At 43.0% G+C, this 14514-nt stretch overlaps 3 protein-coding genes across 3 annotated transcripts; 1 reads left to right on the top strand and 2 right to left on the bottom strand.

Moving 5' to 3' along the window:
• Nucleotides 1-428: 428 nt before the first annotated feature.
• On the bottom strand, nucleotides 429-3461 carry LOC140800806 (phenylalanine ammonia-lyase-like). Its single transcript, XM_073155675.1, has 2 exons — nucleotides 2809-3461; nucleotides 429-2349 (listed from the first exon to the last, which is right to left on the bottom strand). The coding sequence occupies exons 1-2, from the start codon at nucleotides 3198-3200 to the stop codon at nucleotides 600-602; spliced, it is 2142 nt and encodes a 713-aa protein (XP_073011776.1). The 5' UTR covers nucleotides 3201-3461; the 3' UTR covers nucleotides 429-599.
• Nucleotides 3462-6395: 2934 nt separating this feature from the next.
• Nucleotides 6396-8334, bottom strand: LOC140800601 (uncharacterized). Its single transcript, XM_073155356.1, has 3 exons — nucleotides 8047-8334; nucleotides 7810-7882; nucleotides 6396-6710 (listed from the first exon to the last, which is right to left on the bottom strand). Exons 1-3 carry the CDS (start codon nucleotides 8129-8131, stop codon nucleotides 6665-6667), a joined length of 204 nt encoding a protein of 67 aa, XP_073011457.1. The 5' UTR covers nucleotides 8132-8334; the 3' UTR covers nucleotides 6396-6664.
• A 1060-nt stretch (nucleotides 8335-9394) lies between these two features.
• LOC140801013 (E3 ubiquitin-protein ligase WAV3-like) lies at nucleotides 9395-13642 on the top strand. Its single transcript, XM_073155992.1, has 2 exons — nucleotides 9395-10032; nucleotides 11356-13642. Exons 1-2 carry the CDS (start codon nucleotides 9790-9792, stop codon nucleotides 13264-13266), a joined length of 2154 nt encoding a protein of 717 aa, XP_073012093.1. The 5' UTR covers nucleotides 9395-9789; the 3' UTR covers nucleotides 13267-13642.
• The last annotated feature ends 872 nt before the right edge of the window (nucleotides 13643-14514 follow it).

The following is a 14514-nucleotide window of genomic DNA, read 5'->3' as shown; positions in this document are numbered from 1 at the left end:
TTCATTTTAACCAACGGCTGTCTCGTTTTTAGTCCACTCGGACTAATTTCCAGTCATTCCATTGAACAAGACTCGTGAAATCAGCAAATTCTCTTGTTTTTTATTTTCGGATAAAAACTTCTTATTCTCTTGAATGATAGCCTCGAGTCAGCGCTTCTTATTTTCTTGCAATCTGAGTAACTGACTCTGTACTTTACCCATTTCATATTGACTTTATTTCCGGCAGCTCCTATAGAATAAACCAGTACGTACTTTGCTCTCCGATTATATTTACTTCTATTTTACTGCAAATCCTATGACACCTAGGCACAACAGTAAGACAGCACTATAAAGGAAAAACAAGATATTAAAACATAAATTAAGTCACAAATAGGAACACATCTATCTGCGAACATTACCGTTTATTTTCAAAAATAAGAAGAAAGAAAGAAAAAACAAGAAGCTATATTATCGTTTGATTCCATTTGAATGGCAATGCAATACATAAGAGAGGAAAAGGAAGAGAGAAGAAAAAACTAGAAAAAAGAGAGACAACAAGACATGAGCGAGTAATTGTGGGGAGAGACGAAGTAAGTCGTTTGCAGATGGATCGATTTAATTTAACAGATGGGGATAGGCGCACCATTCCATTCCTTGATGCACTCGAGCATTGGGTCGATCACCTTCCCCTGGGAAATGGCATTGAATACCTTGTCGAATTCCTCACCTGGCGATCGAACCTTCTCCCCTGTGAGGTACCCAGTCTTGAGCTCCTCCCTCACCAACCTATACAACGGGTAAGACCTGCACTCCTTGATCCTGTTCGGGATCGCCAAGCTGCCGTTGTCGAAAGCAATCCTCGTAGCCTCCACCTCCTTCGGCAAATGGGTCTTGAGCTCCTCCTCGAAAAGAGCGATCTTTTGGAAGATGGAACAGTTGGAGTCCTTCTCCTTCTCGCCATTGTTGAGCGCGTGCTCGACGAGTACTTGCCTCAGCTTCTGCATCAGAGGGTACGTGGCACTGCAGGGGTCGTCGATGTATGAGAAGACGTACTCCCGATCGATCACTTTGATGAGATCCTTCTCGCAGAACCTCGACGGGTGGAGCTCCCCGTTGGCGCCCATGGTGAGGACTCTCTTAGCTACCTGGCTCACGGTGTTCTTGACGGTGCTCTTCAAATTCTCCTCCAAGTGCCTGAGGTCAATGGCTTGGCATAGAGCAACCAAGTAGGTGGAAGACATGAGCTTGAGGATGTCCACCGCCTCCGCCGTCTTCCTCGAAGAGATCAACCCCAAGGAGTTCACATCTTGGTTGTGCTGCTCTGCGCTTTGGACGTGGTTGGTCACTGGGTTACCCAAGAACTGGAGCTCGGAGCAGTACGACGCCATGGCAATCTCCGCCCCTTTGAATCCGTAATCCAAACTAGGGTTCCTCCCACCGGACAAATTCGAGGGCAAACCGTTGTTGTAGAAATCGTTGACCAGCTCGGAGAATTGGGCGAACATGAGCTTGCCAATGGCGGCGATGGCCAATCGGGTGTTATCCATGGAGACACCGATGGGTGTCCCTTGGAAGTTACCACCGTGCAAAGCCTTGTTCCTAGAGACGTCGATCAATGGGTTATCGTTGACGGAGTTGATTTCTCTTTCGATCGACTTGGTCGAGGCTCGAATCACCTCGATCTGAGGGCCCAACCATTGGGGCGAGGTACGGAGAGCGTAGCGGTCCTGCTTCGGCTTCTGGAGCGGGTCGAGCTCGTGTATCTTCTTTGCCATCTTCATGTACGAGCTGCCATCGAGGATGTGCTCCATTATAGCGGCGGCTTCGATCTGGCCCGGATGGTGTTTGAGTTTATGCGTGAGATGGTCGGTGTACTCGGGCTTCCCTTGCATTACCTCGCAGAAGATGGCGGATAACACCTCGGATAACACCGCGAGCACGTTGGTTTCGAAGAGGACGATGGAGGCCAATCCGGAACCCACAGCCGTGCCGTTCACGAGCGCGAGCCCTTCTTTGGGTTGCAGCTCGAAGAAGCCGGAGTGGATGCCAGCGAGCTCGAAGGCCTCGGCGGCGCCGATGGTCTTGCCGTCGGGGGAGATGGCCTTAGAGTTGGGGCGGCCGGTGAGCATACCGGCGATGTAGGACAAGGGGACGAGGTCGCCGGAGGCGGTGATGGTACCCCGGAGGGGTAGGCAAGGGGTGATGTTGTTGTTGAGGAGGGATGTGATGGCTTCCAAGATCTCGAAGCGGATGCCGGAGTAGCCCTGGAGGAGGGTGTTGATCCGAACCAGCATCGCCGCGCGGGTCGCCGAGGGGGGAAGCGTGTGTCCGGAGTCATGCCCGCTGCCGAATATTCCGGCGTTGAGGAATCTGCAAAAGATTCATGTTTAGTGTTCGACTAAATTAATTAAATATCACAAATGAAACAGTAATAAACTAATCCAACGTACTACGTAGTTACAGTAGTTATAACAGTTTCAAAGTGCTACGGTGGAAGTGATAAATAGGTCGCTTTGAATCCGTGGGCGGTAACCAAAGGACACTCTTTAATTCTCACTCTCACTCTCACTCTCACTCACACTCTCACAGTGGGAAAAGCTTTCTGGGTACCAAACCAATTAAAGAGCCGTGGTGGGTTGACTCGTGTTAATTCCACCAAGAATCTGAGCAAACTCTCTCTGTACGTCAAAGATGCTTGGTGGGATGCATGAGCCAAGAATCGAATTTACCTAATATTCAATTCGATACGAGACCAAACTCTCATGCAAGCAGTTCATTTTAATTAATAAAACTATTATTAATTACTCCAACTTGCTTTTAAATATTTACCTAATGAGTTCTTTCTGAAGAGCTCCTCCTTGCTTGGTCCTCCGATGCGAAGTGGCACCGAATCCGGTAGTAACCCCGTAGCTATCCGTCCCCTTGTTCATGCTCTCCATCACCCAATCGCTGCTCGCCTTCACCCCGGCACGTGCGGCCTCGGAGAGCTCCACCCTCGGGGCGGCGTCGCTCGCGGCGGCCACGGCTGCCACCTGGGAGATCTTTAGAGTCGCCCCCTCGAGCTTAACGGAGGGCTTCCTAAACTCCTCCACCATGGCCTTGACCTCGTCCAGATGGCTCCCGGCCATCGACTCGGCCGCCATGACCCAGTTCAACGGGTCATTCTTAAGGCACAGCCCATCGGATTTGCCGTTCTCGTGGATTTGGGGCACGCACTCCATCGGTCGAATGGGATCCAAAGATTGATTAATGGAGAGGAGGAATTTGGAGAAGAGGAGAGGAAAAAATTTCTTATCTACTTCTTATTAGCGGGAATTGGAATTTTTCCTGAGGTGGGTTGAGAGAGTTTGGAGGAGTTATATAGAGGCGCCGAGTCGGGTTGTTGTGGGGGGGGTGGGGGTTGGTTGGAGTCTATCTAGGGCGTCGAATCCAGCGCTTGGTGAGATCGGACGGGCAATACGGTGTCCACGTGGAGGTCGTTGGGTGGAGCTAGACTGGTGGGTCTGAGGAGGAGTCGAAACGCGGTTCTCGCTCGTCAAAGAGGCAGGGGGGGGGGGTTTGGTAAGAGGAGGGAAAGGAGGGGGGTTGGTGGGAGAAGCTACGTCAGCAATACAATACCTAACCCTCCACTTATTTAATATTCTTTGTTTTCTTTTTTTAAATCTTATTTAAGTAACTTTCTTATTACTTTCTCTCTCTCTCTCCGCCTACTTCCGTAACCGTATATTTGGACTTTAAAAGGCTTCGGATAAGGAAGGGTTGATGCATGTCATCCTTACCCAGATGAATAATATATATATATATATATATACAGCATAGTAAATTAATTGGGTATCAGGATCAGTGGCCATAGAAATCGATGCTGACTTGAAGTGGATTAGAGTAAATGGGTGAATCACGTGTGAGATTGGTCCTAAATTAACTAACTAAGTAGATGGAGATCATGATAATCACAACTAATTAATAATTAAAAGATGGTAGCTTAACCTGGCTCTGATAATTAAGTGAATAACACCCACTTACGTTAGCGTTAGGTAGACACAAAACTGACACAACAAACCTTCTTTAGTTTAGTTACAAATATTGACCACTCCACGAGAGAGAGAGAGAAAAAAAAAAGTGGAAAGACTTAAGTGTGAACGTTTAATCCTTCCGAGGAGAACGGTGATCATAGACCGGACGTTTTACATGCAATTCTTGACCGCTCTACCGTCAGTGGTTGTTACGTACGTTGAAATAGTCAACTCCACCTGAAAGTAGCCCTTTCAAAAGAGAAGGTATTTATTTAATTTTTGTGAAGGTTTTAGTTTTGATCGATCTATTAATATGAACAACGAAGACACGTCTCACCAACCCTGACCATGAGCTAGAGAGAGCTCGTGGCCAACAACCATGAGCAATTATCAATTAATTTAATGAGCGGTCACAGGGGCCGGCCCGATGCATGCATTTATTCAAACTCTATTGGATCGTTTCCATTTTTTATTAATTCCACCACAAATACTAAATTAGCTTTATAGCGTAGCTGACTGCCACCAACCACATGACATTCTACTCTGCGTGGCTCCTCAGCATCTCGTCTTACCCACGCCCCATCAATTAATTAACAGTTAATATCATACGTGGCAGGTGCGATTGACTATTAAAATTAACCCCTTTCAAAATAGCTAGCTTACTATAGATAAGGTAAATTATACATACTTCTTTCAATTCGGAATCCAAGTTCCAATCCAATATTGGTGGGGTGAACCCAAACTTGATATGTAGGCATGTAGCTAGCGCTACCAATTAGCTAGTAATTAGTGGGGACAAGTTTGTCGTTGAGCTACCAATGGTACGATTGTGGCATGCAAGGATCGTCGTACTGCCGTCCATGTTCCCAGTGGTGAAGGGGCCTGGCATAGCGAGTAAATAATTTGCAGTCTGCATAGTGTCACACACAGTACGGACGATCAGTAATGTTAGATGTCAGTGCATTATTCAGAAATTAGATATAGAGGAGACAAATTATGTTCTTATTTGTACATATGTATAGCCTCTTAAATGTACAATGAAAACTTCATCGATCAATCGATGATCTCTGGCACTGCTCGAATATGTTTCATATTATTCACATGCATTGCGAATATGATGTGATATTTCAATACAATTTATCTCTAGCTAAACAAAAGTTGCACTCAGCTCTCTCCATCTAGTCACGTACTCCGATATGATTTTTCTTCGTTAGCTATCTAGCTAGCTAGATGATATAATAATTATCCAATCAGAGGAGATTCATATTTAATTCATGCACGAAGATGGAGACGGAAACAGCGAGATAGAGAGGGAGAGAGAGCTAGCTAAGAATCCATCACGCCCAATCTTATGTAGAGCAACTTCCATCAAGAAAGGAATTAAGGAACATATATAGTAGAGAAGTTATGTGAGATTTGGAAATTGTAAAATTTATACAGGCCGTGTGGTTAAAATCCGTTCAAGTTTACTACGACTATGGAATTGTTTAGTACTAGTCTTAGCATAAAAGGCGAACGAGTGTCCTTCTTAAGTTTTCCCCTCCTTTCCTTTGTTCTTATCGTACTAGCTAGCGGGGATTTATTTCTCCACACCTACCTCTCACCAAGAGGCGAGAATTACACGGCTCCTACTGGGAGTTTGGTATTCCTTGACAATTCTACTCCCTCGACTTTAATAAGTAATTAGATAAGTTCCGTGCAAAGCATGTAGTTTAAATATCTCTCAGTCACACGCCATTTGGTTTATGTTGTGAAATTGCATGCATGTTTGAGTCATCATTTTGTGATTGGAGTAGGAATTAGGATATCAAACTACACACTTTGACTTGACTTGAGATGTTCCGACTTGTTTATACAATGAAAAAAAGCAGGTGGCAATGTTGAGCTCCAAGCCTCTCTTTAACAGTTTCTAAACTCCCAAATAAATGGAAAAGACATCACAATTCTGCTTCGAAGTTGTAAGAGTAGAATTAACATTTTGAAACTTAGGTCTTGTAGATGGGTGCTCTGGACAGTAGAACGGAAATTCTAGGTACTTTCTTCTGCCCACTAAAAATTGAAGCAAAGAAATTATCAGATTGCCTACTGGCTATAAAGAGCATTAGACACGTATAGTAAATACAAGAATATTTGTAGTTCCGTCTGAACTGCACGGAGATTTCCAAAGATCAAAACAATTAAGCAACAAAGAAACAAAGTAATTAGCTCTATCGGTCGAACAAGTCAAGCCAAAATCGCATGAGGCTTACTTCAGAAATAAGTTAATGCTAAATAATTAAATATCCCCCCGGACAACCAAAATAAGTAAAAATTTAGGCTAAGCTCAAAAATAGTTCATTCAAGTAGCTTGCGAAAATCAAGCTAGGACATCCTCTCTCCATAACAAAGCCAAACTCAGACAACTTCAAAACGTTGTTCAGCTCATCTTTACTCATGCTCTGTGAAGTTATATTCATCATGTGCACATATAAAGGATAAAACATAGCAGACATACTAACCACAACATTATGAAAACAGTGTTTCAGGAAACATTCTGGTAATTCCTCTTAAGATGTCTAAAACTTGCTTAAATATTCTCATACACAATTTCAGGAAGTTAATACACCAACATCCTGGTATGCTTACTTTAAATTATTATTCTCTTTCCATTGTATCCTCTGGAAGACATTTTGTCAGACCAGAAAATTTCCATGAACCAAGAGTTTTGGCTTCAGATAGCTGTAAAAGAACCATCAATTACTGAAATGTTTATTGAAAGTTTAAGGGAGAGAAAAGAAGAAAATCATCGCAAGGAATAGAAAACCGGTACAGTTAAAGCAAAGAACTGCAGCAATAGAACTACTAGCAACTCAAACTTCAGCAAGCAGCTGACTATCATGAGAAACAAACTAGAAGTACTGGAGACTGGAGAATAGCGAATCTATCTTATCCTAGAAATATAAATTTTGAACCATGGATGGACAAACCCCACCAATTTAATGCTTACAAATACAAATGTGCAACGCATATAATTTTTTTCAAGAGGAGAAGCACATGGTATTTTACTTTGCTCCCATCAGTACACAATTGTGTCAAAGAGCAGTCATTCTATCAATAAGTTACACCAATTTAGCATCCAGTACTTGTTTCTTATAGATCATTTCTGGTCAAATGGCATATGGCTTACTTGGTAATAAAAGTGTAAACTTTACAGGTGACGTGGTAGAATTGCATGCTAACACTAATGTTCAGATTTCTGATAGACCGCTTCTTCGAAGGACTGAAATAATTCAATTGCTATCTGTACAAATTGGCTGCCGGGTTAGCCTTTCTCAATGTTTTATATGCTACATTTATAGATGGAAAGCCGTCAGATTACCATTTGACGTTCTGAAATTTTTTTTTGGAATGCATAGTTTCTGCAAGTTATGCAGTGCAGAATAATGCTGCAATATGATAAGTCTTCCCAATGCTACTCTAATTGGAGGTCCTTTTGGAAAAGCATCGATGCCATCTTTATAAAGAGTTTCAGATATAGCTCAAATGTTAGGACTAGTTAGTAGTTACCCCATGAAAATGGCTGCCTAGTGGGATCAATTCATCCTTTTTATTCCTTGCTCTATGCTTTTGGAAAGTCAAAGTTAAAACTGGTTTCATCTCCTTATGAATAAGTTGGTTTTAAGAATCTAATCTTTGATACTCATCAAACTGTATGAGATTCTTTAGAATTCCTGACCTTGACGGTAACTATAGGTATAACTTACTTTATATTAGATTCACAATTCCTCAAAAAGGGGGAAAAAATGAGGCAATGCAAGAGAAAATAAAAATGGTTCACCTGTTGTAGAACTCGGTCGTGGATCTCGATCCGTTGTAGAAGATGAACCAGAGCAGCACGAGGATCAATATATCTACTCGAATTAAGGAAAGTCACGCATCAATCAACAGATCAATCAAATAGGATCTCCTCTACTCAATTTTACCTGAACGCCGTGCAGAAATTCGAAGGAGAGAAGATCGCTGAAGAGAAAATTAACATATACGAACGGGAAAGGAAAAAAGATTTAAAGGATACTAAAGAGGTAGCGCTCCCACCAATCGAGCATGTAGAGTCCCATGGTAACGTTGTAGAGATGGATCTTACGGTTGATCCAATTCATCGTCTCTCTCTCTCTCTCTCTCTCTCTCTCTCTCTCTGTCCTCTTCGAAGTCAAACCGTCGTCAATCCGATCAGCAAAACGAATGTGAAGAAGAGAGCGCAGCGATGACGGCGGCGAAGGAGATGTGGCTGGGAGTTGGAAGCGATCGGTCGCTCGTTCCTCAGCGTCGGCAATAGGATATGGCCCATTTGGGCACGCTTTGGACCATTAGATGGCCCAAAACGTAAGCCCATGACTTAATCATCTCCTTTTTGCATATCACCCCCTATCTTTTACCTTTATTACGAAAACTTAATGAGTTTGTTTAGTTGAAATAAAGCAGCTGCCTTTACAGCAAAACCTTGATCACTGCTTGAACTTTATTCTGACCACACTATTAGCACACTTCAAATCTCATTATGTGGTTTTGAGAATATTTGGTACGGGTCCATGTGTGAGCTCCAATGTCAGCATAGGTTAGTAGAAGGGGCTATATAAATGACAAGGTAAAAGGTAAAAGGATAGTAATGACTAATGAGTGAGAGTATGACAAAAAGAAAAAAAAAAAGGTGGCCCATTTACTAATAAATATATAAATATAATTTTTATACCTACTAATATCCTCATATTTGGGTTCCACTTTCACGAGAGACACTAAACAGCCTACTTCCAGCTCACTTCTGACCAGTGTTTTGGCTAATTCCAGAATCAATCAATTAGTTATATAAATTAGAATTTGTTCCACTTGGGTATGTGGGTTCGGTGAAAGAGACCAGAGGATGGGATGGCCGTCTTTGTTTAAACTTTAATCTTGTCGCTATCTCTATCCCTCAGTCTCCCAACTTGGTCTACGTGAAAGAGACCATTATTGATCCAATCCACTGCAAGAAGGACCAATTTCTTTAATAATTGGCAGCCAAAGATTAGGAATTCCTCTGAATGCATGAACTAAAATTAATCAAAGTAGCCAATCTTTAGAGTGCCCTTCGGCTTCGGATCTTCTCCTGAGAAGAAGAAGAAAATAATAAATCAAACAGACTAAGAAGCATCAATGATGGATGGGTTCTTCCTTTTATAGTCGCAGTAATGGATGGATCCATTGCCACTTGATTCTGTTAAGATAAATACCTGACGTTGTTATTGTTAAACGGTAAAAGAGTACAAATGATGGCACTATAGTGGGTGGTACTAGATATTTTTTAAATATACGGAAAAAGTAGGGGCAATTTAGTAAAATGGTTTCTTCTCCTAAGACACTACAGAGTTCAGAATCAGAGTACAGTCTACTTCCTGCTCTCAATTTTTTTTTGTCCGCACTTTCTCAAAAGTTGCTCCCCAAGGTCAAAACCATCACACTCTCTCCACTCCTCGGTAATGGCGGGTTGCATAAAGAAAGTAGCAAAACCACTTCCCTGGGCGACCAGTTTCCTCGTTTGACCCTTCTTCCCTTCGCTCTCTCTCTCTCTCTCTCTCTCTCCTCAAAAAAGAGAAAGAAAAAAAAAAAGAAAAGAAGCCATCGCCTACCACGTTCTTGAAACCCTAGCTTCCGTATAAAGAGCTTGCCGAAGAATTGGAGTTTAGATCTCCTACGCAGTGGGAGAGGAGATGGATCGATCCTAGATCTGGGAACAGGAGATCTAGAGGTCTCCGGAACCTTAAAAATCCTATCTTGAAGAGAGATGGGAAGTCGATGGAGGAAAGCGAAGCTCTCGCTGGGTTTAAACCTCTGCGTCTACGTTCCCAAAATCCTCGATGATTATTCTCCCTTGCCGTCTGATGATTCCACGGAGAGGACACCGGACTCCGCCGTGGCTTCTCCAGCGTCGGCGGGCGCGTCTGATATCCGGGCTCTGATGCCGACGACGCCGACCCCGGCCTCGTCCGGCTTGCGCTTGTCCAAATCTGGGAGCAGATCGTCCAAGGTTTGGCCTTTTACCTTAGATCGCTTCATCATGGAATGTTTCAGTATTTTCAATTTTTTTTTATAACTAGTTCGACGACTTTTGTTTGGATACTTGTGATTTGTTAAAGGGCAGAGCAGGTGTTAAGTTTTACTATTTTTGGGTGACTCTGTTAATTTCTTTTTAAATACTTTAGGTTGCATTATTTTTGCCCAGCAATCCATCGAGACGAGTTTAATGCTTGGTCCAGAAGTATGAATTGCTGCCCCTATCTTTTTCCTTTTCTTTTTTGTTGATCTTTTTGCAGCTGTTATTTCAAATCATGGAATTGGACGATGCTCACTTTGTTTGTCTGGGGTCCTCTCTCCCCTCTTTCTTTTACTTCTTTTGTTGGGGGTAAAGAGCACCGGTCCCTGTAAGCATTGGTGCCATATTGCTTATTGAAAAAGGCTAACGTCCGTCTACTCTTTTTAGCACCTTAGTGGAGTCCTGAATAGGAAAGACGCTTCTTTTGATACCAATGCTGTTGCTTGTGATGCGTCTCTTAATTTATGATTAGACCATACCATTCTTTCGTTTGTGATTCATCCTTTTTTATATTACAATTTGACCAACCCATAGAGGCACTATTATAGTCTTATAGGGATGTATTCTTGTTATAAAATTACCTGTGTTTAATATATGGAAGAACGTGTAGTTGCTTCAGTTAGTATATGTAGTGGCCTCGTACTTTAATTAGTATGAGGGTTACAATGCAATCTGCTTTTTAAATTTTCTCAACTTTTTACGCTTGGCTGATACCGAATTTCGATATCGATCTTTTGAAGAAATCAATTTGCCAGATTTTATCTGCAGTGAGCACTTACAGCACGTTCATATATGATCAAGACTTATGCTGTGATTGTTACTGCTATTTCTATAATACGACAAGTTTGTACTAGTGAACCATTTGGGGAATTAGGTTGGAAATGTATAATGTAAAGGCACCTAATTCCACCTCTTAACTGGTTGTTCATGATAGCTTTATGCGCAATAACGAGCAAATTGCTGATTCATGAAGCGATTAGTTGCCTGCAATGCCTCATAAACCATGCTCTGCTGCTTCTTATTTGTCATCGTTGGGTCTTTGGTGCATACTGTATTTTATATTAATCATCGATTGCTTCGGTTAAGGTGAAACATAATTAACAGCTACCCAAATTCTTATCTTGTTTTATGCTTATTTCTTTTATTTTTTCTACTAATTACATCGATTACATTCTATACTTAATCTGATTTTGTCACACACTGCTATGCCTATGTCTTAGCTTCCAACTGTGCTGACTTTGTTTCTAATATTGTCAGAAAACGTGTGCTATATGTTTAGCCACCATGAAACCAGGACATGGTCATGCTCTCTTCACAGCAGAATGCTCACATGTTTTCCATTTTCACTGTATTGCCTCAAATGTAAAACATGGCAACCATGTTTGCCCAGTTTGTAGGGCAAAATGGAAGGATATCCCATTTCAAGGTCTCCCTTCCTCTGGGTCTCCACATGAAACCAGGGTTAACCCAGGTAATTGGCTCCAAGATGATGGCCATATGCATATCCTGCGACGACTACCGCGTGCAGGCTCTTCGAATAGACTGCATCATGTAACACCCTTCTTCCACAATTCAGAGCCTAGCATTTTCAATGATGATGAACCTTTGGACAACCTGACTGAAGCAGCTGAAGATTCCCAACAGGAGTGCATGAGAACAGTAGAGATCAAGGCATACCCAGAGTTCTCAGAAATTCCTCAGTCTGCCTCTGAAGAGAACTTCACAATTCTGATCCACCTAAAGGCTCCGCTTGCCAAAACATTACAGACTTCTAACAATAATTTCCACGGCAATGATGGTTCAAGAACATCTCGAGCTCCGGTTGATCTCATCACTGTGCTTGATGTCAGTGGCAGCATGTCTGGTACCAAGCTTGCTCTGCTAAAGAAGGCCATGGGGTTTGTGATCCACAATCTTGGCCCCTCAGACCGGCTCTCTCTCATTGCCTTCTCGTCGACTGCTCGCCGACTCTTCCCCCTTCGTCGGATGACTGAATCTGGCCGCCAGGATGCCTTACAAGCTGTTAATTCACTGACATCGAATGGTGGAACCAACATCGCAGATGGCCTCAGGAAGGGTGCCAAAGTGATCGAAGAACGCAAGGAGAAGAACCCCATCTCCAGCATCATTCTCCTTTCTGATGGGCAAGATACATATACCATCTTTCCGACTGCTGGTGTCATGCACCAAGCACAGCCAGACCACCAGTCGCTTGTCCCGTCCTCCATTCGTGGGAGCAGTGGCCATCATGTGCCGGTTCATGTATTTGGATTTGGTGCTGACCATGACTCTGTCTTGATGCATTCAATCTCAGAGGCTTCAGGAGGGACCTTCTCCTTTATTGAGGCAGAGGCTGCAATCCAGGATGCATTTGCACTGTGCATTGGTGGCCTTCTGAGTGTAGTCATCCAACAGTTGCATGTAGAGGTAGAGTGTGTGCACCCAGGTGTGCACCTTGGTCCTATAAAATCAGGCAGCTATGTTAGCCGGGTTGCTGATAATAAGAGAAGTGGGTCTATAGCCGTTGGTGACTTGTATGCAGATGAAGAGAGGGATTTTCTTGTGGCTGTCAATGTTCCACCAGCTTCTGAAGAGACCCCATTGCTCAAAATAGGCTGTGTCTACAGAGATCCAGTGACTAAGGAGGCTGTAAGGGTGGAAGACCTAGATGTACACATATCCAGGCCAGCATTTGTTGGTCTACCAATTATGTCCATTGAGGTGGACCGCCAGAAGAACCGTATCCAGACTGCGGAAACTATGGCAGAAGCAAGGGCTGCTGCGGAACGTGGTGAGCTTTTACAGGCTGTGTCCATACTCGAAGAGCGACGGAAATTGCTTTCAGACTCTCTGTCAGGGCAGTCAGGTGACAGGTTATGCCTGGCATTGGACACTGAGCTGAGGGAGATGCAAGAGCGGATGGCTAATCAGCAAAGATATGAGGCATCAGGAAGGGCATTCGTTCTGTCAGGTTTAAGCTCCCACTCGTGGCAGAGGGCAACAACTCGTGGCAACTCGATGGACAGCGGAAGCCTCGTTCAATCCTACCAGACACCATCTATGGTTGACATGCTGCAGCGCTCCCAGACAATGAGTCTTGCTAGTCAACGCCCAAATCCGCAGATAAGGCATGCGAAGTCATTTCCAGCACGACCTGAGCCGAGGTAATTGTGTTTTTTATATTATGAGAACGGGAGTTAATTTAGTATTTTTTTTGTACCATTAATTATCTTCTTGAAGATTGGGGGTTATAGTGCAGAAAGACCAAAAAAAAGGGGTTTGTATAAAGGAATAAGTTGGGGATGGTGGATAAGTGAAAAGGAGTGGGAATTCAAATGGGTAAAAATTGAAGGTTATTAACTGGGTGTTTTATTTTCTCCCTTCTTTATCATACCCTCTAGTCTTGTGTTGGGTGTATGTATATAAGCGAAGGTTCAACCTTTGGAATGGGGTATACATGTGATATTTGTGGGAACAAATATGTGACCTTTTAAGGCTCTTCTTATGTATGAAATTTATTTCCTATGGTACTTTACTACTCTTATCTCGCTTGCCTGGTAATATTCTACGAAATGACGCCTACGGAGTTCTTTCTTTAGGCTTTCCGAATCTGCCGAAACTTATGAACGATGGCTTTATGCTCTTTTGGTTTAATTCTTTTGCTTTTGTGCAAACGTAGATATTGCAGCTATAGAAAGAATGATTTTTATATGAAATATCCATATTATTATTATTATTTTAAAAATCTTTCCTTGTATAATGTCAACCCTTTTCGTGTCTTTTTAAAAAAAAAATATTTCCTATGGTCCGACTGTTATTTGTTTAACAGTCGGACCCAAGGAGCGCTAATTACTGCCCACTAACAAGGCCTAATTAGCCTGAAAGGCCTTTGTAGTGAAACAAATAAAAAGTGACGAGGATCCATGGCCATGGGAGGGACACACTCATTTATCGACCCGCGAATAAGATCCAAAGCAAGCGTTGATGTGCCACTTGGATCCTCTACTCGGTCCACCTGTAATCCCTTCTCAGTTGCTTCAGCTCCTCGAGAAACGTGTCCATAGGCACTGTTCACAGCGGCATAAGTAATTGTAATAATAAATCCATCACGTAATACATAAGTAATTGTAATAATAAATTCGGTCGAGTTGGAGACCGCTCTCTCGATATCATTTCCCACCGCGCCACATAATTAACTCCCATCCATCCCCATTTCCCCCCTCCCTCTCTCTCTCTCTCTCTCTCTCGTTAGGTCATTCCCCAAGAACTCTACTCTACGACCATTTCCGATTAGAGAGAGTAGTAGCGCTACACCTACAGTCTTTCGTCAGATTGAGATCGTCGTATCGCACGCAGGCCGCGTAAAGGTAACGGAGGCCCAGATCTCCTCTCGAAGCCCAGTACAGTACCAGGTAT

The sequence above is a fragment of the Typha latifolia genome, chromosome 14, assembly GCF_019914945.1.
Source record: "Typha latifolia isolate L0001 chromosome 14, TyphaL0001v2, whole genome shotgun sequence".
In the NCBI taxonomy this organism is placed as follows: domain Eukaryota; kingdom Viridiplantae; phylum Streptophyta; class Magnoliopsida; order Poales; family Typhaceae; genus Typha; species Typha latifolia.
Note: the sequence above shows the minus strand (reverse complement) of the source record. Positions and strands in the feature narration are given on the sequence as shown.